Below are 25,397 nucleotides of genomic sequence, written 5' to 3'. Positions count from 1 at the left end.
CTGCGACTCGGGATCCACCAGAGTCTGTTGGCCAATTGAAAGTAAACCCTTAATGTTCGTCTGCGGGATGTGTGAGATTAAGTTTCCTTTAAGGGATATATTATGAGTAAATACGTCATAAAACAGTGGTGAAACTTTTTAACAGCGGCAAAATAGTCGATAAGTAGTTGTTACAGCTTTAAAAAAATATTATACATATTTAAAAAAAAAACACCAAACACACATTGACCGGCCCTCTCACCTATGTGACGGGTAGCATCTCGCTTGTTATGTTCGCTACAGACTTCGGAGAGATTTGCATTATTACGGAATGAAGGTTATTTTAAAACATGTTTTAATGTAATAACTGATATCTGTGCGCGTTTATGACGTGTGGGGGGGGGGTCGTGATCACTTCCGGTCCCAGGACCAGCTGCGGCACCGCGTTGCCCTGGTAACCGCCAAACTGCCCAACTGTAAGAGCTCGAGACGGCGGCCAAAAAAGTCCGTTTTGTTTTTAAAGTTTCGCCTTTTTATGTGCAATTGGACGTTATACACATCCGCAAGGTATGGCTTCTTAATGTCTAGTTATTTAGTTAGTCGAGGTGAAAGACCGTAGTAGCCAGAGATGCTTTGCGGGCCTGTGGGGGCCTGTGGGGGCCTATAGGAAATCCAGGTGTGCCGTCATTAGTGATTGTTATCGGGTGTATGGAGAGCTTTCCAATGGTCAATTCATAATTCCTCACTGTCTTACTGTCTGTTGCAGTCTGGGTGAGAATGAGCTCGGACTGCCGCTCCATGCTCGCCCGTGTGCCGGCCTGCATCCCGGCCCTGGACTCGGACGCCTCCTGCGGCACAGTAAGCCCCGTTGTGGACAGTGTCTCGCATTTCAGTGTGTGTGTCTTAACAGATATATTAGTAATGGCCTGATCTTTCAGAGACTCTGGCCGGGACAGTAGTGTCCACAGTGATCCCATTGATGCTATGGTCTTGGTGTAAAACTGGGTAGAACTACAGTCACTCTGCTTTCAAGGGGATGTTTCAATACACTGCACAGTATTAGTTTTGACGAATAATGTAATTCACTAGTTCAATTAGCAGAACCACTGCTACACCAGGACCAGAACTGACCCTGACTGGGAGAAGTTCAATCGGCCAGCAGGGATTCAATGTCAGCCCTGTCCCATCCTGTCCCGTCCTGTCCTGTCCCGTCCCTCTCCGCAGTCCGACGGTGAGGAGGAGCTGTTGGTCTCTAACCGAGACCCAGCTCCCCTGCTCCCAGGATCGTCAGAGGAGTCCCACTACTTATTCTTCGAGGACCCAGAGCTCGAGGTAAATTAGTTAATTAATGTATATAAAGATATGGTTCAGCTTGGTGGAAACCTTGTGGTTTCACAGATGTTTTTGTTTTGCTTAATGTAACTAATTTTTTTAAAAACATCATCAGAATTATAGGTGACTTAAAGTGCATTCTGGCTTGATTAAAGGGGCTTTTAAATTGCATTATATGATAGCCCTTTGTATTCTTATACTGGTGTGAACACTTTCATTTTTAACAAATGTATCAGCAAGTTGACAAAACAGAATTAAACCTTTGCAAATATTTGTTTTACATATGTAATATATTGTGTCATGTATTGTGTCATGCTTTTGACAACTTTTTGCATCTTTAATTTAATCTTCTTTTTATATTCTAGGAACAACTTAGAGGGAGGAAACCAAGGCAGTGTTGGACTGAGGGGAAATCCAGTGATCGGAGCATTTCGGATGACCTTGCCTTCCCCCTGTCATGCGTCTCTGCTGATGCAGCCAGAGGAGAGAGAACCTCATCTGCCAATGGAGACGGTCCTGAGGAGGATTTAGATGCCGAGGCTCATGGGAGAACAGTCGGCCTCAGGGAGCTGCTGCGTTCCCAATCCCAGGAGGAGCTGCGAGAAAAGCCTGAGAAAGTCCAATCAAACGGGCTTTCTCTGCAGGTAGGTTGGAGTATCTGTCAGTTGGAGAAAAAATAAATACAAAGCAAGTTACATTTGCCAAAATAATAAGTGTCTTTGAAGAGACTTGCAAGATTTGGGATATTTTAAATAATTCATAGATCTATTTATCTTTTAAATGAAATGGTATGCATCTAATAAGAGGTTTGATTTGGCTGTCCTATGTTGCCTTAGCTGCTGGAGCAGTGGGACCTGGATGAAGCTCTGCAGACCCTGATGCACAGGGGGGACACGGCCACTGCTGAGGACCCGGCGCCTATAGCCGCACACACTGGTACGGCACATTGACGCCGGGCTGCTTACATCTGAGTTCCCTGGAAGGACATGGAAGTGGATGGACCCAATTCAATAACTCAGCTATTGTTAAATAAAGTGTTTCATTTCAGTGTCGCAAAAAAACCGTTTAAAACGAGTAAGGACAGGCCATTATCAGCGCACTAATTCTGACATAATTAAAGACCTGCCTGGAAGAAAATCATTAAACCAGTTGATCCAATTGCAAAAAGCAAAGGGATTTGTTCTTGAGATATTCAATTAAGCTGTTGTGGAGGAAAACAAACATCCATGTTTGTCACAGGAGATTAAGGCAAAACTCAGGCTGATTAATCTAAATGTTTGGCGGTGCGTCTGAGATTCAATTAGCGAGTATCAGCAGTGAAGACGCTGCTCGTGTGTCACACCTCATTAGGCTGTTTTCAGTGCAGTTGTGTATAAAATCTCGTGTCTGCAGAAGAATTAATGGCTGTCGTTTATCACACGGCAAATCTTAGTGGTTTCTGAATTTACCTCAAAAATGTATCATTGACTTTAATTACAATGAAACTGTATTTATGTATTTTTAATTTAAACTACGTAATGTTTTTTTATATCATAATGTCATTATTTGTGTTCCTTATTGCCGAGAACATTGAATTTTTCATTTAAATTACTGTCATTCCACCTTTCAGTCAGGAGAATACAAATACTGTATAATGTTTATTTTGTTATACAGTATTGTTGTTGTTGTTGTCATTATTACCATATAAGGAGAGTTATATCTAAATATTATTTAATGGTAGGATTCCTACTGTAAGAGATTATACTGTTCCCCAGATTACTGTCTTATTGAAGAACGTATTATCAGCCAGTCTATGACAGCCATTTCACCAAACAATTGCGCAATGCGTTTACTGTCATTTTTCTTTTTAATGCCGTGTGTCACTGGAAATGTTAAAATCAGTTATTTCTTATCACCAGACCGGGCCAGGGGGAGGGCTGAGGCCGGTCTGATGGAGAGGTTGACTGCCCTGTGTGTGAAGCAGGCCATAGAGAGAGTGGAAGATAAGGAAGACACCCTGCCTGCTGCTCCAGACTCGGGGCTCAATACTGTCTCTTCACTTCATGCCCAAGATCTCAGGTACTGGAGATATGCTCTGTATGTCTGTATGCTGTATTTAATAATACACGTTTAAAATAGACTTTGCAAGATGTGACTGAAATGTAACACATACAGTTTTAGAATAGGGGCTGATTTAGGGTGGCCACTGATGTAACAGGACACCCCCCACACACTTTATGAATGAACAAATCTTTTCAGTCTGCGCTTCCCAACCTATAACCTTCGACCAGACCCCCCTGACTGTGCAATGTGTGATTTGCCGACAAATCGTGCCGATTCAGATCAAATAGAAACCATCTTTGCATCCATTAAGACGACTGATGTAACTAAGAAAGTAAAAAAGACCAATGGAAACAAACAATACAATATCCATACCAGACAGGGGACAGACCAGCTGAGAAATGGACCCTCCGGTATAAAACCTGACGAATGGCCGCCCTGGGCTGATTCCTTACGATTTGCTTCTCTGAGTCAGGAATGGACGCTGGCTCCTTAAGGGAGTGGAATCAGAGCTACCAAGGGACCGAAGAGCCGAAGCTCCTACAGTCCACATCGACCTGCGCGACCCTGAGCCCCCCAGACACCCCCCCACGGCAGAAACACTGGAGCAGAGCACCGGACCCACAGAACCCAGAAACCACAGGTGTCTGCTCCCAGTTTATTAGCAGATGTGGGAACTGTTTATTAAAGGAAGAGGGACTGAGCTCAGTGAATGAGTGAAAACCTCTGACATTATCTGTTTAACGGTTTAGAAACACTGTCTCCAATGTGAAAAGCCTTTAAAAGCGTCCCATTAAAGCTCATTCCTCAGGGCAGCCGTGCTGGGATCCGAGCTCTAACCTGTGCTTCACGTCCTCGCAGTGAACTGACTGGGAAGAGCTTGTTGCTCCAAAAGCTGCGAGAAGCGAACCGGGGGGACACAGGGACAGCCGGTGCTGTGAAGCGACACCGGACCGGATCAGCCAAGAGGAGGAAGAAACTTCGCAGCCCAACCCCGAGCGGGATTGGTGGAGAGACACAGCTTGCAGGGCCGGGCGTGAAACCCCCCGCACCTGAGACGCAGAGCCAGCCGGACAGGCCCCAGGAAGGAGGGACAGGCCCCGGGGAGAGCGTCCACCCGGAGCAGACCACCACCGTCGGCAAGAAGGACGAAGAGATCCTCGCAAACCGGAGGTACGATGTCGCCCCATTTCTTAGTGTATCGGAAAACACTGAGCGACTGGTTCTTATTCGGATTCATGGAATCAGGGCCTGTGTTATTATAACACTCTCCAGTCTGCGACACTTCTCTCCGCAGGGCCGAGGCGTCTCGGGATCCAGAGCGCAGGGAGCAGCAGCAGAAGGAGGCGGCCCGGCGACAGCAGCTCCACGAGCACCTGGAGGCCTTCAAACCCCAGCGCTTGGCCCCGGGCAGGCAGCCCACCGCCCCGGCCACTTCTGTGCTGTACGACGTGGTGAGGACAGAGGCCCACTTTGGTTCATGTGCAGTACACCCTGGGAAGAGTTACATTATTTTATACATTATTATATTAGAAGACTGGGGCCTGAGTACATTGGAGTTGGATTAAACAATGACTTTTGTTTTGCTCTGTCAGGAGGCCTCCTATCTCCCGTCAGTTAGCCCTCTGTGTCCAGAGAGTGCAAACAGAGAGACTGTCCTGCTGACCGTGCGTCTGTCCAGTCCTGGCCAGGTGACCGCAGGTACTCAGGCCAACGGACCGACCCTCAGCTCGGCAGTAACGGGGGCTACTGTGTATAACTGCCTGGTGGCCTGGTTTCTGTCCTTGGTGAGTATTTGACATTTTAAGATAGGTGAAGATGAAAACGATAGAACGACATTACAAAGAGAAAAGCCTTTCTCTCTGTTGGGACGGGTGTCTGTTGTCTTCATTTCTCCTGCGTCTCTGCATTGCATTGCAGGTGGGTCCGGACCCCCACAGCTGCGAGGAGAGTGCCGGCGCAGACGGACGGCCACCGTTCTGGGTGGCGGGGCTGCAGCAGCTGTGCGGGGGGGGCGGCCTGGCGCTGTATGTGTGCGCCACTTCGTACGAGGAGGGGCCCCCGCGCACCAGGAGACACAGAGTGAGCATTTCAATCTCACTGCGACTCCCTGGTGAAATAGTCTCAGCAAAATGATGAATACGACACAGTCACCGTTCGCACTCACTGACAACCCGCTGGTTTTGTTTCTTCGTTTAGTGTCACCGGCTTCACAAACAGTTTTTTTTTTGTTTTAAATAAACTAAATTATACATACAGACGGGTGACAAATTAAAAGAAAGACCAACATGCAGTGTCTCAGTAAAGTGTTGGGCACCACGAACCCCAGAACAGCTTCAATGCTCTTGGCACAGATTGTACGAGTCTCTGGACTCTACTGGAGGGATGAACTCCATTCTTCCAAAAGATATTCCCTCATTTGGGGTTTTGATGATGGTGGTGGAGAGCGCTGTCTAACACGTCAGTCCAGAATCTCCCATAGGTGTTCAATTGGGTTGAGATCTGGTGACTGTGAAGGCCATAGCATATGATTCACATCATTTTCATACTCATCACACCATTCAGTGACCCTCGTGCCCTGTGGATGGGGGCATTGTCATCCTGGAAGAGACCACTCCCATCAGGACAGAAATGTGTCACCATAGGATAAAGGTGATCACTCAGAATCACTCTGTCATGATTTGCAGTGACCCTTCTCTAAGGGGACAAGTGGACTCAAACCATGCCAGGAAAATGACCCCACAGCATAACAGAGGCTCCGGACCCCCTCACTGTAGGGGTCCAGCAGTCAGGCCTGTCCCGTTCTCTTGGTGTCCCACACATGCACTCGCCCACTTGTCCAGAACACGAGCCAGTTGAGCGTCTGTGTGACTGAAGCTCCTGCCATTCGTGCCCCAATAATGCCCCAATAATGACCCCTCTTTCACAGTCACTGAGATCCTTTCCTCTTGCCATCTTGATCCAAAACCGAGGTCAGCTGGGCCAGCTCAGCATTTGTATACATGCCACAGAGCAGGATAGGATGTTAATTGATTAATTGTATCATGCAGTTTGGAGGCGTCGGTATTCATTATTTTCCTCCACTCATTTATTCAGGTTTTTCCTTAATTTGTCACCTGTATGTATATATTCCTTTCTACATGATGAGCTCTTGAAAGCTGCAATCTAATATATTAGTTTTATATATATATCTTTGACTTGTACCACAAAATAGTATTTGTAATCAATTATAATAAATGCTGTTATGACACAATAAGAGTCCCATGTATATAGTTTGTGCTGCGTGGTGAAGCAGTGAATCAGAAGCCTTGTCTTTGCAGCGGCAAGAGGAGCGGAGCAGCGCCCTGTTCCCCCAGCGTGTGGGCCGGTTCCTGTCCCAGACGGCTCTGAGCGCCGTCGTCCACTGGGCACCACAGCTCAGCTGGTTGCTGAGCAGGCAGGCCCATCCCCCGCACTTCAGGCCGCCCGCCACCCGCCTCGACAGCTTTGTCTCCGTCAACCCCGAGAAGGAGGTACAGCTGCCGGCAGGGTGATGATCTGTACAAAACAAATGTCTTTTTCAGCAGGTTGGAATAGAATCCATCAAATAAAAACGCAGGCGTACTGAAATTTTATATTTAATTTTTCTTAAAGGACATTTACACTTTACATTTTAAAGACAGACATTTAAAGTCAGTCTTTAAAATGAACTATGGGGGGCCGTGACTCAAACGAGGTCCCTGAGGACACCTGGTTTGTGATCTGTGCCGTAGCTCTGTGATTTAAAGTGCCTGTGTCAAAGAGATGCGTTTCCCGTCAGAATCAGTGTGTGCCGTGTCACCTGTGTTTCAGGCGCTGGAGAAGGTCTTCGGAGCGAGACTTGGATTCTACTGGCGGACACTGGAGACGGAGGACCAGGCCTGTGAGAGCGCAGGGGACCCCACAAGCACGCCCCACACCAACCCCGAGGTACCGCCGCACGGGCATCAGCAGGGACCACCCCTCATGACAGAAGGACTGCTGGTCATAAATGAATAAAAAGCCTGTTTGTCCTCTTTACCTCTTATATTATATGATTCAGAAATATTTTTATTAGAATGTATAGCATCAGGTTAGATGCCCACTGTTTTTACAACATGCCTAAAAAAAATGAAGAAACTTATTCCATGTAAGTCTCAAAGGCTCAAAAACCCGAAACTGCGTGTCGATCCCAGGTGGCGATGGCTCTGGCCTACCGGATGCTGTGGCAGGACCCCCTGGTGACTCACCACACCCTCCAGCTGCTCCTCGACGCCAGCCTGGACGTGTGTGGACTGCGCCTGCTCTTCCCACCACCCGGTCTGCTGAGCGCCAGCACAGGTACGGGCCCCCTGGTGCGGCCAGGAAATCGCTGAGCTGCTTGGGTAGATAGAGGATGCTCTTGCGACACGCCTGACACGGACCACTCATGGATAAAAACATTAATTTTCTGATTGTATCACATGAAGTGGGCAAGAAAGAAAACCTGAAAAAAAATCTAAAGGTAACCAGTACTTTAACTTTTTTTTCTAGCTTTTTTAACAGAAAAGATTTTGTTCTAGACCAGGGACCCCCCCACCCTGCTGGTTTTAGTTCCAAAAGAGCTCTCAATTACTTAATTGAACCCTTAATTGAAATGCTAATTGGCTTATATTTTACGTTTTAAATTGTGTAACTGGTAAAAAGTTGGTTCATTCATAATATAAGTTCCGTATACAATTTTATACTTAACTGAAAACCCCTACTGTTTAAAATAATTAAAAGGCTCTGATTTAGGAAATTACTCCAATTAGGTGATTGAGAGCTCGGTTGGAACAAAAACCAGCAGGGCAGGGGGTCCTCCAGGATCAGGGGTAAGAACCCCTGTTCTAGACCGTCTACCATTTGCTGTGTTGCGTGCCGGCCGGTGACAGAGCAATGTGCCTGTGCCTCAGGTGGTCTGCCCCCTGCCTGCGAACGGGATTGCGGCCCCCTGCCTGTGCTGGCCTTGGCGTTCAGAGGCCCCAGGGCCAGCTGTGTGTGGCAGGACCTCACAGGCCCTTTGGACCCAGAGCTGGCCAGGGTGACCGACCCCAACTCCATCAACGCCCTGCACTGCCACAGCCGAGACCTGCCCCTGTTCTACTCCCCCCGCCCGGCCGTCCGCATCCAGCGGGAGCTCTGCGTCTGGTTTGGGGGGAGGGCCCCCAAGGAGGGAGTGGTTCCTGTTGGCCCACAGAGCTGCGGTCCCGCACCCACGGACAGGTAGACATTAATCTAGAGCAGCAGCAGCAAAGGGCGTGTGGCTGTTGTATTCCACCCTGTGACACACGGCCTGGTTAGAGAGGATTTCCTCCACCTGCCTGTGTTTAGACTCTCCCTCTTCTGACTGCTGTACAGAACGTAGGATCATGAAACACAGAAGCAGTGATTGTCCCTCACAGGTCTGTCCCCGTGGCGCCATCCCTGTCCCTCAGAGAGGACAGTAAGCGTGGCGACCAAGGCCCCAGCCCCCGGGACTCGGCCTGCCTCCCCGCGGCTCTCAGTGCGACAGTCGCAGGTGAGAACCCTTTCTGAAACGCCGGGTCCGCCTCCGTCTCTGGCCCTGTCTTCAATGCCGTGTGTGCATCCGTTCCTTTTCTGATGTCTTGCTCTCCTCCCCCTCCCTGCAGCGGATATCTTCCTGCTGGTGTCCCCGGCCGTGCCCCCCTGTTGCTTTGGAGATGTGCTGTCGGTGTGCTGTAAGCGAGGCTTCAGCCTTCGGGGTCTCCAGCGGCTGCAGCTCTCCCCCAGACGAGCCCAGGGCCTGGGTCTGACGAGCCGGCAGGTCTGTGACTGAGGTGGAAGACCAATGACATCATACCTAATCGACAGAGACGGTTACATTATCGGCCTAAGATGACCGAAGAAAACGGATGGCTGTTTTAATTGTCTGTGTGTTTTTATTCTGCCTTAATGGGGGTTTAAAAGCACGTGAATGACCTTTGATCCCTCGTCTCTCCAACTTTGGTGACTGACTGTCAGATCCCCGTCTACTGCTCTCCGCCCCCTCCGTATGGCCTCTCAGCGGAGGACGAGCCACCCGTCGCGCTGCCCTCGCACTGCCTGGCGGTCCTGCTGCGGAGGGAGAACGCCCTGCACCACTGTGCCGGCCTGCTGACAGGTGCGCCCCGCTCCACGGCGTCGAGCGCGCGGGTCGTCATCTGACGCTGTGATAACGGTCCCGTTCCGCCCCGCTCCTCCAGGTCTCATGAGCGAGTTTGCAGAGCAGGGTCTGACGGGCCCAGTGAACCGCAGGCTGCCCCTCAACGTCCGGCTGGAGACCGGCAGCTGCTTCCACGCACTGCCCTACAGCGACCGCCTCCTGCACAGCCTGGGTAGGGCAGCAGGTTCTTTCCTGCTCTCGTATAATATCTTCCTGTGCTGTCTGAAATGTGCCCGCCCCCCAGCCGCTGTGTGGGTCGATGCTGACGTGGCGTCCCTCTGTAGGCAGGTCCATGTGGTTGGTGCCGGACTGCGACAGCGTCTACCACAGCCTGCGGTCCACTCGTAGCTTTCCCTCCAACCCGGAAGTGGAGCAGGTGGTGGTCCTGACTCTGACCGGGGCCGACATCGAGGGACCTGGAGCAGCCGTCCTGCGCAGGGTGCTGAGAGGGGAGGCCGCCCAGCTCGGAGGCACAGCGGGTACCTCACTTTATTATTATTATTATTATTATTATTATTATTATTAATGTCTGAGCCCCTCGAGGGGACGGACAGTTGTCCCAACCACACACTTGTCAAAAGCATGACATAATAAAGCACCTCATCAGATAAACGCTCGGCTCCCCCAGAGAGCGCTGTGCTGAGTTGGGCCAGGTGTGACTCTGCGATACGCCCAACCCCCCACCCCACCCCCCGCAGGTGCCGTGAAAGAAGGGTTCGAGCTGCTGGCGCTGAAGTGGCTCCCCGTGTTGTCGGACCCCCAGGCCTGTGAGGTCAGCCCCTTCGAGGTGGGGGACCAGCAGTGGCGGGGCAGCTTGGCGGCCCTGGCGTCCGCGCCCGCCCTGGTCTGCGCTCTGCGGAGGGTCGACGCCTTCGCCTTCCTGTACCGCCTCCTGCAGGACTGCGGCGCTGGCCTGGCAGTGATGTCGCCCACACCGCAGCTGGCCTTCCGGCAGGCGGCCCACTTCTTCTCCAGCAGGGAGCTGATACCAGGTACTGAGGGGTCATTTATTTCCTGATTGAACTGCACGGGTGATGAATTCAGAGAGGTCAACGCACGTGTCTTGTGTTCCCGCTGGTGGGTTGGCAGTGCCCGTGTTTGTGCCCCTGCTTCAGTGTGTTGTTCTCTCTAGATCACAGCGCCCGTCCCTTGCTACGGTTCCTCCCGCCTCCCAGCAGGAGCAGCCGCCCCCCCGGTGAGTGCCGTTTATTTCTCTGATGCTGCCCTACGCTTCTAGAAATTGCTAGTTGTCTATTAGTCTTAACTTCTCCCTCTGCTATCACCGGAACGGTTTCCCCTTTTCAATGTGGTAAAGATTTTACTGGATAATATATATCTATCTATATATCAGTGCCTGAAAGGAACTGTTACAATACTGTCCCCACTTTAATTGCCCATTTCCCTTCATTTCAGCGAAGCAGCCGTGTCCTGACCCGGCACAGTCCGTCTTCAGTTGCATGGTAGAAAGTGTGTATTTATTTTTATATCTGTGTGTATATAATACATATATCTTTAATTGAAAACAGTAGTAGAATAGTGAAATGCATCTTTAGAGCCGCTGCTCCTGTGTCCTTCAGGCCCCGAGCCCCTTGTGACGGTGGTGCTGTTCAAGCCTGGCGTGTGGCGCAGCTCCCCAGGGAAGATCCTCAGCAGCGTCCAACAGGCCGGCTTCTGCATCGTAGGTCTGGCCCTGCTGGTCCTGGGGCCGCAGGCGGCGGCAGCACTGGTGTCCGGAGCCGAGCGCCAGGTGCGTCAGCCTTTCACTCCATGGGCTCAGTCAGACCTGCTCTGTGACGTCACCAGTGCTGCCCGGGAGGCCGAGAGGCTGGAGCGGCTGTAGGCACTCTGAGTTAACTGGCCCGTGTCAGAGGCTGCGTGTTCTGAGCCCCCGCCGTGTTCGGCCTGTCGGTGGTGCGGGCGGTAAAGCACGTGTTCCTGCTCAGCGTAACCCTCTCCATCCCAGCAGGAGCCTGGAGCCGTGGCCGCCCATGTGCAGTACCTGACGTCCGGCCCCTCGCTGGCTCTGTGTCTCCAGAGAGAGAACGCAGTGAAGAGGCTGCTGGACCTGCTGGGGCCTGAGGACCCCCTTGTGGCCCGGGCCCAGGACCCGTGTCTGTGGAGAGCTCACTACGGCACCGACCTGCTGCACAACGGCGTCTACGGTGGGCAACACGACTGATGGCATGGCTCGGGGAACCGATACGATCGCACGGCGCTGTATACTCATCAGGGAAAGGTCAGGCTCTAGCTTTCCCCGACTCACACCTCTGTGCTCCCTGTGCCGCAGGGTCCCGGTCCTACCGGAGCGCCGTGCGGGACGCCAGGATGCTGTTTCCAGAGGGTCTGTGCTGCAGAGAAACCGCACTGATGGCACGAGAGCAGGTGGGTTTTGATGAAGCCGGTGGGGCCGAGCATGGGTCAGTCTGCAGGGCGTAGTATTGTTATCAACAGAAGCAGTAATGAAGGGCAATAATATGCTAAACCGGTTTGTTACCTGGTACCTGCTCGTTTTACTGCTCAGATATACAGAGCATCTGGTATCGCTGGCTCTCCATCCCTCACAGCTGCAGCAGCGTCACTACAGGGGTTCAGTCAGTCAGATGTGTGTGTGAAGCCCTGCCCCTCTGTTCTCAGATACCCTGTATGACCTCTGACCACAGCGCCAGCATGCAGCCAATGAACAGCCACCGGCTCGCCCACAGGACCACAGTCCCCAGCCCCCGCACACCGCTCGCACGTGAGAGAGGCTTTATTTTTTAATCTTCTTTATCTTCAAATATTTCAAGCTCTCTCTAAATCTAAGTTATCTTATTTAAAAGTACACGTAGAGTCCCCCACCCTGCTGGTTTTAGTTCCAACCGGGCTCTCAATTACTTAATTGAACCCTTAATTGAAGTAATTTGATTACATTTTAATCTTTAAATTGTGTAACTGATAAAAAGTTGGTTCCTTAATAAGATAATTTCCTTATACAATGTTACTTAACTTAAAACCCCTACTGTTAAAAATAATTAAAAGGCTCTGATTTAGTAAATTAAGGGTTCAATTAAGTAATTGAGAGCTCAGTTGGAACAAAAACCAGCAGGGTAGGGGGCCCTCTAGGACCAGGATAAAGAACCACTGGTTTAGAGATCTTTAAATCATTTTGAGATATCTGCAAATGACTTCCTGTATGTAGCCCACGATTATCACTTCCTGTTCACGTCTTCATTAATGTCTATGTAAATGAGGAATGAGGAAACAGGAAGTAATTTGAAGATAATTTAAAGAGATCTACAAATCATTTAGAGATATCTTTCAAAAGCACCTTAATTAGACATCTGTAAATGGTTTAAAGATATCTCTCAATGCATGTCAGAACTCTAAATCTCACGTGCCATAGACATTGTACATGTATGTTGCAATGTGAGCGTGGCCGGCTGTGGCCCCCTGCAGTGCAGACGGGGCCGTGACGGTCCTGTGACTGTGTGTCTGTGCGGCAGGGCCCTCAGGGTGCAGTGCTCTCCGTCAGACCGCCTGTCTGCTGGTCCCCTCCCGGCTCCTGCAGGCATGCCCCCCCGCCCCGTGGGCCGAGCTGCTGGATCAGCTGGCACAGAGAGCCTGCCGCCTGGTGGGGGGGCGACTGTGCGCCCTGGACAGACAGCAGCGTCAGCGCGTCGGGGAGGCGCTGCAGCCGTCCTGGGAGAGCGGCGCAGTGGTGAGTGGCGTCTCTGAAGCTCGCCGTGATCACGCAGTCGGACCACAGTTACAAAAACAGCATCTCGTATGCCGCTGGGGGCCGGGGAGCGGTACTGCTGACCCTCCGTGTCCCCCGCAGAGCGCCGCGCTGTCTGAAGGGCCCTGTCTCATCCTGGCGCTGGAGGGAGACAACACGGTCACCTGCTTCGCTTCAGTGCTGGACAGGTGAGATGAATATCCACAGCCGCCCCCCCGCCCCGGAGCAGGTCGACTCACAGTCTGCTCTGTTGCAGTGTCTGCTGGGAGCGGCCCGAGCTGCAGGAGGCGAGGCAGAGCCTGCTGTTCCCCCACAGCGAGAGACAGGCAAGTTCCACGCTCAGAGCGCTTTTAAAGGACCATAAAAACTGGTCCCTGCCCTGACCTCCAAGCCCACAGTGAATAAACTCCTGAAGTGCCGTTTGTCTAACAGTTAACATCTCTCCAGGCGGCGCTGCTGCACTCCCTGTTCCCCGCCTTGTCTCCAGCCAGCCAGCACGGCATCGAGCCACTGCCCCCCCGCCTGGGCTCCAGGGCCGCGGAGGCTTCCAGAAGCCAAGGACACGAGCCATACCCTGGACAGCCGCCCACTTCTGTTCTCTAAGTGCACATGTATATTAAAATAAAGTAATATATTAAGAGGTTCACACAAATTCATTAGGTAATAGTGTTTGTATCCACCATGACATGGGAATATGCAGTAAGACATGAACCTGCATTAATACAAATGTATATAATCACTCCAGCTATAGCAGCTAGATCTGTTAAATGAGAAGCCACTCATTTATTCTTACCCACTCATTTATTTAAATATTGGCACCAAATCAGACAATTCATGAATCTGGAATGAGGTAAGAAATGTGTCAGCCAGCTAAAGGTCCTAGAGAATCAGCTGGTGAATACATAACGGGTCTTCTCTCAGACTACAGATGTTACACACACACACAAAACACACAGACCCCTCTCCACACAGCGTCCCGGAGCCGCGCCGCGCTCAGAAGAAGTTGAACCTGAACTCGTCCTGCGCCGGGGTGTAGACGAACCCGCCCACGCCGGGGTCCGGGGCGTCCGGGCGGTCGAGGGGTCCAGACTGCGGCCGGCGCTCCGCCCTCCTGTGGAACACGGGCTTCTTGAGGGGCTCGGACACGGCGGTGACACGGGCCGACTTCACAGCTGCAGGGACAGGACAGGACAGGGCTAAACCACAGCGGCACCGAGCAGAGCAACCCAGAATGCACTGGCCTTCTTTAAAGCTTCGGTTTTGGTTCACAAACTTTAAGTCTAAAGGCTGTTTATGCTTAACGGATGCTTTAGGCGCTTTATTCGGATGCATAAAAGGGCTGAATAAAAACCAATGGAAGCAAAACCACAGATCTCACCCGCCTGTAGGAGTTTAGCTTGCTTGGCTTTCTCCTCCTCCATCTTCTTCCTGTAGTCGCCCAGCGTGGCCCTCATCACCTGCCTCTTCTTCACCAGCGGGGCTTTGCTGCTGCGCAGGGTCCTCAGGGCCCGAGTGGCCTCCTCCACTGCGGGGGGGCAAGGAGAGCACGGCCTCAGACACACCACCGGCCTAGTCTTCACTTACAGTAATGACACTGCTGCAGCGCCACCGGACTCTCCCACGGACAGGAGGGGGTTTTAATGGGATGAGGACGAAGCGACGGGGTCCCTCACCCTGTTTCGGATTGGACTTCTGTGTGTGAAGGCCCAGCTCCAGCTGCTCGATGCACCAGTCCAGCTCTCGCGCCAGCTGCTGATCGGAGGACTGCAACAGACGGGGAGGGTGTGATCAGACACAGAGGCGCGGGGGAGACGGGTTCCCCTAGAGAGCTGTGCTTACCGGCGCCGCGGGTTCCCCCGAGGGGGTGGGCCGGGGCCCCTGCAAGGCGGCCGGCTGCTTCGCCTGGCTCTCGCTGCCCTCCGCCGGGATCTTGTCGCCAGCTTTCTTCTTCTTCTTCTTCTTTTTCTGCGATTTGGAGGGCGGCGGTTCAGAGGCGGGGTTGGTGTCCTGTGCGGCCGCCGAGTTGCCCTCTTTGGGGTCTTCTCCCTCCTGAACGTCCCCCAGAGTCCTGGGGGCGTCCTGCTCCTCGGCAGGGATCCGGAAGTCGAAGGCGAAGCCGGGACCCGTTCCCGGCAGGAGGCTGGGGCCGGGCGCTGCGGTGTCCGTCAGCATGGGGGCGGCGGGGGTCTCTGCCTCTTCCCGGGCTCCTGCCGCCGAGCCGTCTGGGAAGAAGTTGAATGTGAAGGAGTTGTCGGTGCGGGTGAAGCTGCCCCCATCGCCCGCCTGCCTCCTGAGCGCCGCACCGGCCCCCTGCTGCGCAGCCCCTGCACAGCACAGCACACACACAGGAACACACACGCTTTGGCATGGATACTTTGTATAGAACAGTTTCTCAGTGTTTCTGTCACATGTTGACTCTCAAAAGTGTTCTTTCAAACGCACACAGCACACAGACTTCACACGCAAACCACAAACCAGCACGAGACGCGTCTCGCACCTCAGGAGCCCGTGCTACCTGCGGCCTCCTGTTCCCTGTGCTCCGCGGTCATCCTGTGCCTGTAGTCCCCAAATGCCCGGTGCATCACCTTGCGTTTCCTTGTGACAGGGGCGTTCTGAGACTGCAGCACACTGAGCACGTGCCTCGCGTCCTCCACTGTGGAGAGAGAGAGAGAGAGAGAGAGAGAGAGAGAGAGAGAGAGAGGTGCTCAGTACAGGCCAACAGCCATGCTGGCACTTTGCCCAACAGACCCAGATTCAAAGGCAAACACAGCAAACACCAAAAGGTTTCCAGTCCTGGGGGGCCACAGTGTCTTGTTTTTTGTTCCAACAGATCCCACTTACTCAATAAATAAGATGGGGTTATTTTATTTTTATAGCGGATACCTGACTACTTGTAGATGACTCAAAACCCACATCGAACCCACAAAACATGTCAGAGTCTTGAGAGAAGTGTTCCAATTCATCCAGTTAATTGCTTAATTAGACCAATTAAGGAGCCAAGAGCTGGGCTGGAAGGAAACCCAGCAGACACTGCGGCCCCCCAGGACTGGAGTCTTAAACCTCAGGTGACCACAGCCTCACTTTAACCCCAACTCATTACTGGAGGAAAGAAAAGCGGCGCTGACCTTGCACTGGGCTGGGGTCGCCCCTCAGTAAGTCGGTCTCCAGCTGCCGGATACACCAGTCAAGCTCATCCTGGAAGGTCCCCCAAGGAGCCTGGAACAAGAGCGCAAACGTCAAAACACAGGAACTGCTCCAGTACTGGCTTATGACGCAGTATCATCCACTGCAATGATCCAATCATACAAGACCACAGCTGAGTGACGTCATGATGAAGTTACCTCTTCCATCACAGATTGGAGTCCGCGGGCCAGACGCGCATTCCCGGGTTCCTGCGCACAAAGACATGCATTCAAACCAACTCAACGCAAGTCAAAAACAGTGAACAGTGCATCATTTACTTTGAGCCTCATCTTGCTGACAAACTGCAACGTTCAAAAATCAACCGAAGACGCCATTAAATCTGCATATTACATTTTCATCATCAGTATTAGTTATTGTATCTAAGCCATTGCATTTGTATTAAAAGATGGTTAACCGCACGCAACAACAGATAGAGATTTTAATTCTCAACCACATCAGCGCGGATAAACTGTTTGTTTTGTCGGTTTCCAGACGAGCTAAACGAAGGAAAGCTCAGTGCATTTCCCTACAGCGACACAGATACATTACCTGCTGCTTTTAACTTTCCCTCGTAGCTGCCGTCACAACATTAACACAGTGGATTAAGAGATGGAAGAAATCCCGTCCAGCACAGCCTCACATGTCGGGCGGTCCGTCCTGGTTTTAGGTCCCCCGCAGCCGGGGACCCAGCGGAGATCAGTTCCGCTCTGCCAGCGTCCACTTAATGTGGCAAAGTATGCTTGTAAATGTGCTTCGGTCTTTGTATATACGTAAAACACAGTTGTAGTCAAACTTATTCACAGGAAACAGTGTTATTTATTGAATTATTTACTTAAAAGGTATTCATTAAACTATACTTCTCGTTGATTCTATAGAGTGGTAACGTTTACCAATCTGTTATTCATCTTAACCCTTTTTAACTTGTCTTTATTTGTCATCTTAAACTGACCATTTTCAACACCCCAGAGGGCAGCAAGCCTCTGACACAACTCCAGTGCCCTTTGGATTTAGGGATCACATGGATTGATGTGTGGGAATCCAATACAGGATTCATAATCAGCGACACATCTGTCTGACAGGTCAAGAGGTTTCAATCTTTCCACCCCAGAGTTTGCCATTGGTAATGTAATTCAATGCTCTCAGACTAGCCCTGACTTATGGAAGAGCACCCCAAGCAAGGGATACTGTTTTGTAGAGGTCCGTGTTCGCTCTGCGTATTCGGGGGTTTGTTATGGGTTGTGTTATTCTAGAAAGCTGATGATGAAGCACACCTATTTTATAAACTTCCCTGTCAGAAACTCATTTTGCATGCTGTGCCAGGGTACAGTGTGGCAAGAGGCCTATTGAAGCCCAGCAACAGGTTGTGTATGTCTTAAAAATCAGTCTTTACACGCTGTGACTCATCCTTAAATCTTACATGGGATAACAACTTATTAAAATTAAACTGAATTTGCTCCCAGACTAACACTTATTAGTTGACCGTTAATGACCGTTTCATAAAATCGCCTCCATCAAGATACACCTTTTACTTTAGACTCGGACTCGATGGCCGCACTACGGCTGCTCTCTGACAAACACAGATTGGTTGAAACTTAAAACAACTGACCAATTACGTGACCTTATATTTAATCCATTTGTCATGTTCTGAGATCTGCGTTTGAAAAAAATAAATAGAGCCACTCGACACTGCTTCACAAGCTGGGGGCTGAATGACCCACAATGGGCAGTAGGGGGCAGCACAGAGTAACGCAACACAGCAACACAACAGAGCGCAGCTGTGTTTGAGAGGAGGATCGTGGCTCATTAGGATCGTCTCAGATTTATCACCTGCTAACTCTGAACCTGGGGGATAATTCTGCCAGAGACACGGGAACACACTGGCCTCCCTCTGTGTCAACAACAAAACACCACCAAATTAATTACGCTCCAAGGAAAGGAGACTGTTTACACAGGACTGAGAACAAAAACAAAAACGAACACGCGACTACGCAAACGAGACTCCTGCTGCTGCCGCCCGCTGCCTGGACAAACAAACGTGCGCGGCTGTGGACACTCACAGATGTTCCCTTTGCTCCTCCACGGAGTCGCGGAGGTCGCCCAGGGGCCCTGGCGACAGAATCCTTCAAAGAAAGGTTAATGAGAGAGGTGGAGACCTGTTCATAAGAGCCCTTTGTGCAACACTGTGGCCTCAGGGCCTGAGACCCAACTGAAGCCTCTCGCTGTTCGGACCCGGAGAGCTGTGGCCACAGGAGGCGCGGGGCGAGAGGAACAGCACATGTGCAGTTCTGTGGTGCCGGTTGTTGTGTCTTGTCATTCACACTCGTACAATCTCTAACGCAGCCCATGTTCAGATGTTGGCTTCAGTCGGGCTCTCCAGGCTGTGGATGATACGGAAGGGCCTGTAGGGTCCAATTTGTCCAGAGGGTCTGAGAGACACAGACAGACGGCATGCTGGGAGACACCTTCACCTTGTGTTTAAGAGTCCATCAGGGATGCACTCGATGAAAAGGTGAATTCTTGGCTACTTTAACTGCTGAAATAACGGGTGCTGCCGCACAACGCTATATTTTCCTAAAACCCCTCGCTCAGTCTTCGGCGTAGTAAAAGCTGTAAGTAGGCATGCTCCCACTACAGCCTGGCTTCAAGCACGTCTCAACACAAAGGCGTTAATGATGCAAATGTAAGCCAGCTCTCGCAGGGAACGCTTCCGAGACGGGCAGAGAGGCTGCCAATTCATTGTGTATGGTACTGTAAAAAAAAAAGAAAAACAGAAACCACAATTTATTTATTCAACAAAGCGCGAGTGGTGAGGCTTTCACATCCTAATCCGACCACACTTGTTGAAAACGAACCAGATCAGCTACTTGTGTGGCTCCTTGTCTTTCTGGGTCTGTTGCCTGACACCTCCTGCACACATGAACGCCGGGGGAACAATGGCAGGGCGACGCGACGCCATTCATCAGTCTCAGCACTTTGTAATCAACACTTACAAACATCTCTGGAAAGAAAAGAATATTGTTCAAATGTTCCCGGCACAATGTTCTTCTACACTAAAAGGGACAGTCTCGCCGATTTCCTAAGATCAATTCTCAAACCCTGGATTGAATCTTCGTGCCAAAGCTCGACACCAAAAAAGCACCTAAACAGACACGCAGGAGTCAGAGCCACACAGAGGTCTCTATTCACGGTGGGATCAAAGCGCCAGCTCCCTGGCCATCACTCCAGAAGAAAGCTGCCGTGTCTCCGGCCCCTCGCAGCTTTCCAGCGAGCCGGAGTGTTTCATGTGGTTTTGTGCTGGTGGTCACTCCTGGTAATCATTATGCTTTGTGGATTATAGAGCTGGAAGCCACAAAACACTCTTAGAAACTCACTAAGCTCACACTGCATCTGTGTGAAGGGATCGGTGCCCAGAAGAACAGGACAGGCGCTCGTAGAGGTCATTGGGCCTGGAATGAGGACAATATGTGCCTCTGTGTCTGCAGACTTAGACCTCGCGACATTGTCTTTGCAACAGAAGGCCACTGTCAGCCCTACGTTTAAGGCAAAGGAAAGAGCAGAACTGTTAGACTGTCCATCTGCTCAGCACACTGAGCCTCACGTCTACATCAACAGGATAATGACGACAAGAAGGCACCGGCCCACCCACCCAAATGAAACAACATGGAAATGTGTAAAAGGAACATTATTACACATTCTGTTTATATATGAATACAAAAACACACATATAAACAAGCTAGTGTCTACAGCACAGAGCTTCTTTAAGAATCACACACAGACACAAACACAAAACTATTTCTACATGCTTGTTGGTTTAGTGCTTTCCTCTGTGGTCTTCAGTCCCCAGTGCACTGGCACCAGTGAGTGTCTGTCTACCTGGAAGACAAACACGGCCGGGAGCCACCGTGGGTTTAAACAAGCAGCCTGGTTGTGCTCCAGTCTGTGAATCATTCACCTGCGCTCACAGATAATGACACATGAAAGCCAGGATCGCGCTAATGATTTTGCTAATGCGGGGAGAGACCAATCTCGGCCACCGCTCACACGGGAGGGTGGTCCTTACAGCTTTTCTTGTGTTTTTGTGAAGCTTTAAGCTTAAACAGACAAGCCCACAACACGCTGGCTCACATCTACGAGCTCTCTCCTCCGAGGCGCGGTAATGGGAAACAGAGTGGCTGCCCGGTGTGGGGCGGCCCCAGGCTCGGGCACTGCATGGGGAAATCGGACCCAGCTTTCTGGATCCCTTTGCCCACCACAAAAACTGAAACGTTTACTCACATTAAGAAGAAAAATACACAGAAAAAACTCATCAGAAACATGGGACATCCCACTTGAATGGCTGGCTGATATTAACTCGGGGCTGGCTCGGGTGATTTCAAGGTGGTCCTTGAAACTGCTGAATTCCCTTCCAGTTTCCAGCCATATCGAGTGTCGGGGCACATGAGTGTCTGCCCGGCTCTGAAACGCCAGCCTGCCGTGTCCCATCAGCCCTGCACACTCCTCGTGTCACTGGCAAGAGAAGGGAGTCCTACTTTAGTCTTATTCCTGATTGAGACGTCTTCTCCATGATTCAGTGACCAGATACACACCTTGCCACTTTGATTGAGCATCACCATGTTGGACAGGCTATGCGGACAGATCAGCTTGTCTACACTTTGCCACACACTTGCCACAAAGGCACCGCACAAACATATAGTCAAGCTGTCTGTATACGCATACAGATAAGCAACGTTTTGTACATGACGGGAATGTTCCACTCAATCATGTACTATGAAGAATGGTATCAAATCCATGTGAATCTTCTCCCGTGAGAACATCTATAGATACAGCACTCGAGAACATTCCTCCTGAATTGAGCTCCTGTTGGGCCAGAATCTCCCCGTGTGCCCAGGCGCTTTGCCACAGCGTTGAAGGGGATGGGGAAAGGAGGGAGTGTGCTTGATTTACAAATGACAAATAGAAGAATAAGATCTCATTTAGTTCCTCAGAGTTCTCGTGTGTGTGTGTGTCTCTTGTTTTGAAAGAACTTGACCTTTAAGTGTTTGAGGGAAAGAAATCTGAAGAGATGAAATCTAACGCACCAACATGGCCCTGGGGTCGCTGTGGGACTCGGGACTTCCAGGTTACATCTGTTGCACCGTGTTGGTATGAAACGCTGAAACATCTTCCTCCGATACGGAGAAATTCAGGACCCCGGCGATTAAAACACTTTTGAGATGGTTAGGGAGAATTTCTTGATATAGAACTAAATACAACATAGACAGACACATGAAAGGGATTCACACTTCATCTATCTGTGATTCAGGAGGATAAATGCCCGGCTGGATGTTGTTCCACGTCAGAAAGTGAGCACACCGTCTCAAACACCACACGCCTGGGAGAGAGAGACACCCACTTTTTTTTTAAATCTCCTGTAGATTAAATAAAGAATGGGATTGTGAGCAGGAACGAGGTCTCTGAAGACGCTGCGGGAGAAACACAACTCGCGTCAGGGGCCCAATCTCAACGCTATGGAAGAAGACGCCTAGCTCTTGCGCAGGAGTTGCGTGTCCCGAACAGCCCTTATCATGCCTGCGCTCCCCCCCACTCTTTAAAGCATGGCTAATCCTCTCCTGAACATGGATACACTCCCCAGATTACAGTAAGAGTCTGCCAGTGATCGCTCCCATTCACACCAGTCATAAATCATACGCAGGTAAAGCAGTCGAGTCGAGTCGAGGATCTGTGGCTTCAAAGAGGCTTTTAATGACATTCAATCATCTTCATTGTTCTCCGTCTTCCAGAGGTCTTCTGTGCAAACATGTGCATTACAGGGACTTTAGAGAAAATCTTGCTATTGTAGCTGTTCAGTTCTTACAGACGCATTCATTCAGGGTCACATAATCACACAGTTGATGGAAATGGATACAAAAACAACACACATTGGTTCATTTATTTCATTATTATACTTTAAATATAAAAAGCATGTACATGTGTTAGTTTGATCTGAAAGCTCCCCCAATATGGTTTACAAGCCCTAAAAAAAATTGGCATACCTGATTAAACTCTCTCTCTATTCACGCCGGCCTTAAACACAAACATACGAACCAACGACAAACTCCTAAATAAGGTCCAAAACAAACAAACTTGGATTTATTTATTTTTAAGAGCTGGTCTCCATTTCTCTTTTCTAAGCACGGCGGTTATTGAATAATCCTTCAAAACTCTAACGAGCGTTACATCAGTTGGCACGGGGCATCGCTTCTCTGAGCTCATGTGACAGGTTTCAGATCTCAAGGTTTGTCAATCTAAATGCAAAAACCTGCCCCCGGTTCGCTGCGTTAATTAAGGGGCGGCTCTGAGAGGCGCAGTTCCTAATTTAAACATGAAGGAGCCTGTAGTTCATGCAATAGATGTGGGGTTGGGTTCCCTGCACTTCAAAATGTGATAATTGTAAATGTGAATTGTCAATTTTCTGTTCCTTCAACCACAGGCTGTGGGTCTGAAGCCCAGTATCCCTCTGTCATTTGGCGAGACATGAGACGTTTCTTAAATTCAAACCACAGAAAAGGAAAGAGCGAGAGAAGGACTGGGGGTTTATTTTCCGAATGGGGCCTTTGATGTCAGCCCGTGGCGGCCCGCGCTCGCGTCTCACATCTGTCAGACGGAGGGAAGAGGGAGCCGTTCATCTCGGTGAGGTAAAGGAAAACGAATATTAAAAAAATCGGTCGGGTGAGCTCAACTGATCTGGGTCACTCCAAACCGCCGCGGACGGCTCGATCAGAGGAGGCTTCAGAACCCAGGGAACACATCCATCTTCCAGATTTTTTATTGAAAACATCAAATAAAGTCATAACATTTTGGAAATGCCCATAAGGTGAGGGGAAGGGAAAAGAAAAAGAAAAAAAAAAATTAGATCCCTCCTGCTGAGCGGCCGCGGATCGGGGGTCAGGACAGCAGCTGTACGACCTCCCTGCCCCTCCGAGACGCGTCGGCCGCCCCGTCCTGCTCCCTCACGAGCTTCTCGGCCTGCTCCACGGTGGCGTCCCTCGCCGCACCCTGCAGCCCCTCCAGGTACTCCAGCAGCACGGCAAAGCTTTCGTCCGGGACCTGCGAGAAACACGACACACACACACACACACATACACACGCGTGTCACAAGCTTGCCTCGAGATCCAACACAATCACACAGGAGGCGTCGCACGATTTCCCGCCCTGGACGCACGTGACGTCGGCGTGTATTCATCCCTACCCCGATCGCTTCCCTGACCCAAACATGAATTACCATCGAACAGCTGCTCACTGTCGAGTGTTTTACACACACCTTACGCAACCCCCCCGGCCACAGACACATAACCAGGGAAGACGGCGGTCAGCAGAGGATTGTGGGTCCAGTCAGCTGCCCATCTGAGACTGAAATCTATCATCTCTGGGTGGCCCTGCCTGGTACCCTGGGGAGGGTATTTATTTAAGCTCAGCACCTCAATCCTCCTCTTCTCATTCTCAGCACAGACTGAGACTCAAACCCGGCACGAGGAACCAGATGTGAGCAAAATTGGATGGGGTGCCCTTTTATTTCCCCAGACACATCAGCTCTGAAGTGGACGCACCGCTGAAGTCTCACTGGGCAGCGCGGAACGAATGAGTGCGTAACCGGATTTAACGCCCCTGCCCGGGACGCGGGGCGCTCCTCGTGCAGCAGGAGTGGTTGGTGTTCAACAGCTGGCAAAGCTGGGCACATTTAACAGCCTGTGATCTCACAATCTCTTATCTCCCCCGGCAGAGCCGTAATTCCCCCGGGAGATCTGTTATTCAGCAGGCAGACAGCTAAAGATTAGGGAATGGGACCGGTGCCACCAACATACCTACCATGTCATAATCCGCTCTCCCCCAGACAGTGTGTGTGTGAGTGTGTGAGAGAGAGAGAGAGAGAGAGAGAGAGAGAGAGAGAGAGAAATTGTGTGAGAGAGAAAGGGTCTCTCTGTGTGTGAGTGAGAGTGTTTTATAGAAATGTACATCATGTAATCATTACAGCACCAGGATGGATTGAGCTAAATGTAATAGCTGGATCAAGGTGTTGCAGCTTTATCTACACAGCTGCATCATTAGGCTTTGCTGTATAGAATTATCTAGAACAAGAAAGAAGACAATCCCCCAGTCGTGCAGACCTGTGGCCCTCAGGTGTCAGGGGATCTCTTTCCTCTCACCTTCTCTCGGTCGTACATGTGCTGCAGGAGCCACGTCTGCCTCGTCTTCTGGAACTTCCAGGCCGCGCGGTCCTCAGACCAGCTGTGAACAAACAGCACAGTGACCGAAGGGTTAATGCGAGCAGCTGTGCAAATCTGCAGACACCGACCTTTCCCTGCTGGCAGGAAGTCGGGTGATTATGTCACGTGGCCGAAAAAGGACTGGACCTGTTGTTCCACGATAATGGGAGGCATTCCAGAGAAGGACAATATTCATCAGAAACATATCAAGAGAATACACACACACACACACACACAGAAATATCTGACACTTCTCAATCGCATTTCGCCCACACATTCTCTAGAACGCAACCCGCTGCCCTGCAGTAGAGGATGGATGTGATAAGAGCGAGTGATCAACAGCCCATAATATACATACTGGCCACTAATGGATTCCCCAACTGGGCCTGGAACAAAAGCCTGGATTGCACTTGATGAGGTTACGGTCGTTTTATGGTCCTGTCGGTGGGGGGGTCCTGCTTTCCGCCCCAGTGCGAGGTGTCTTAATGCTGACTTGCTCGGAAAGTGATTGGTGCGCTGGGGGGCCGCTGTGTTTGCAGGCGCGGGCGGGGAGGCTTACACAGCATATCCTTTGTGGCCTTGGAATTCTTTGTCATGAGAACCGAAATGATATTAAAGTCCTCCCCCGAGGAATGCAGCTGAAATGCCTCTGTACCGCAGCCAAGAGCCTCCGCGGCCGTTAAAACACAGTGCCGTCCCAGCGCTTTATTCAGCCCCTTGTCTC

General features: G+C 50.7%; 3 protein-coding genes across 6 annotated transcripts in view; 1 reads left to right on the top strand and 2 right to left on the bottom strand.

Annotated features, from left to right (window-relative positions):
* The first annotated feature begins 81 nt into the window (after window positions 1-81).
* On the top strand, window positions 82-14,139 carry LOC136712434 (dynein axonemal assembly factor 8). Of its 3 annotated transcripts, XM_066689023.1 has the most exons (31): window positions 82-546; window positions 746-837; window positions 1,204-1,311; window positions 1,677-1,955; window positions 2,148-2,247; window positions 3,210-3,369; window positions 3,827-3,994; window positions 4,213-4,524; window positions 4,649-4,805; window positions 4,947-5,138; window positions 5,272-5,433; window positions 6,672-6,863; window positions 7,183-7,299; window positions 7,545-7,689; window positions 8,283-8,592; window positions 8,772-8,887; window positions 9,000-9,154; window positions 9,352-9,490; window positions 9,573-9,704; window positions 9,817-10,011; window positions 10,231-10,524; window positions 10,665-10,727; window positions 10,946-10,999; window positions 11,110-11,279; window positions 11,496-11,694; window positions 11,820-11,914; window positions 12,167-12,269; window positions 13,015-13,229; window positions 13,350-13,435; window positions 13,504-13,573; window positions 13,695-14,139. In XM_066689023.1, exons 2-31 carry the CDS (start codon window positions 757-759, stop codon window positions 13,848-13,850), a joined length of 4,725 nt encoding a protein of 1,574 aa, XP_066545120.1. In that variant the 5' UTR covers window positions 82-546; window positions 746-756; the 3' UTR covers window positions 13,851-14,139. The 3 variants fall into 3 exon arrangements, with proteins under 3 accessions (XP_066545120.1, XP_066545119.1, XP_066545118.1); XM_066689022.1 differs by having other exon boundaries at window positions 11,499-11,694; window positions 13,015-13,435; XM_066689021.1 differs by having other exon boundaries at window positions 13,015-13,435.
* On the bottom strand, window positions 14,030-17,184 carry c17h8orf33 (chromosome 17 C8orf33 homolog). 2 transcript variants are annotated; one of them, XM_066689037.1, is made up of 8 exons: window positions 16,980-17,184; window positions 16,589-16,639; window positions 16,373-16,463; window positions 15,763-15,900; window positions 15,087-15,571; window positions 14,921-15,011; window positions 14,626-14,772; window positions 14,030-14,419 (listed from the first exon to the last, which is right to left on the bottom strand). In XM_066689037.1, the coding sequence occupies exons 2-8, from the start codon at window positions 16,595-16,597 to the stop codon at window positions 14,241-14,243; spliced, it is 1,140 nt and encodes a 379-aa protein (XP_066545134.1). In that variant the 5' UTR covers window positions 16,598-16,639; window positions 16,980-17,184; the 3' UTR covers window positions 14,030-14,240. The 2 variants fall into 2 exon arrangements, with proteins under 2 accessions (XP_066545134.1, XP_066545135.1); XM_066689038.1 differs by having other exon boundaries at window positions 15,087-15,469; window positions 16,980-17,175.
* A 4,966-nt stretch (window positions 17,185-22,150) lies between these two features.
* The window catches only part of chlsn (cholesin), an 83,993-nt gene continuing 80,746 nt past the window's right edge, over window positions 22,151-25,397 (bottom strand). The window contains exons 6-7 of the mRNA XM_066689242.1: window positions 24,614-24,695; window positions 22,151-23,516 (exon numbers count right to left, since the gene is read on the bottom strand). Coding sequence (XP_066545339.1) covers window positions 23,355-23,516; window positions 24,614-24,695 — 244 coding nt within the window. The 3' untranslated portion in view covers window positions 22,151-23,354. The remainder of the gene's footprint in view (window positions 23,517-24,613; window positions 24,696-25,397) is intronic.

Source organism: Amia ocellicauda, chromosome 17, assembly GCF_036373705.1.
Source record: "Amia ocellicauda isolate fAmiCal2 chromosome 17, fAmiCal2.hap1, whole genome shotgun sequence".
NCBI lineage: Eukaryota > Metazoa > Chordata > Actinopteri > Amiiformes > Amiidae > Amia > Amia ocellicauda.
This window is presented reverse-complemented; position numbering and strand designations above follow the sequence as displayed.

What these genes read in the sequence shown, in the direction of transcription:
- c17h8orf33 (XM_066689037.1), bottom strand. An exon ending in CGGGGGAACCCGCGGCGCCG is followed by an intron (nt 15,012 to 15,086) that starts GTAAGCACAGCT and finishes CGTCTGTTGCAG; the next exon opens with TCCTCCGATCAGCAGCTGGC. An exon ending in GAAGTCCAATCCGAAACAGG is followed by an intron (nt 14,773 to 14,920) that starts GTGAGGGACCCC and finishes GCCCCCCCGCAG; the next exon opens with TGGAGGAGGCCACTCGGGCC.
- LOC136712434 (XM_066689021.1), top strand. Translation starts at nt 757, where the DNA reads ATGAGCTCGGACTGCCGCTCCATGCTCGCCCGTGTGCCGGCCTGCATC. An exon ending in GAGATCCTCGCAAACCGGAG is followed by an intron (nt 4,525 to 4,648) that starts GTACGATGTCGC and finishes TTCTCTCCGCAG; the next exon opens with GGCCGAGGCGTCTCGGGATC. An exon ending in CTTCTGTGCTGTACGACGTG is followed by an intron (nt 4,806 to 4,946) that starts GTGAGGACAGAG and finishes TTGCTCTGTCAG; the next exon opens with GAGGCCTCCTATCTCCCGTC.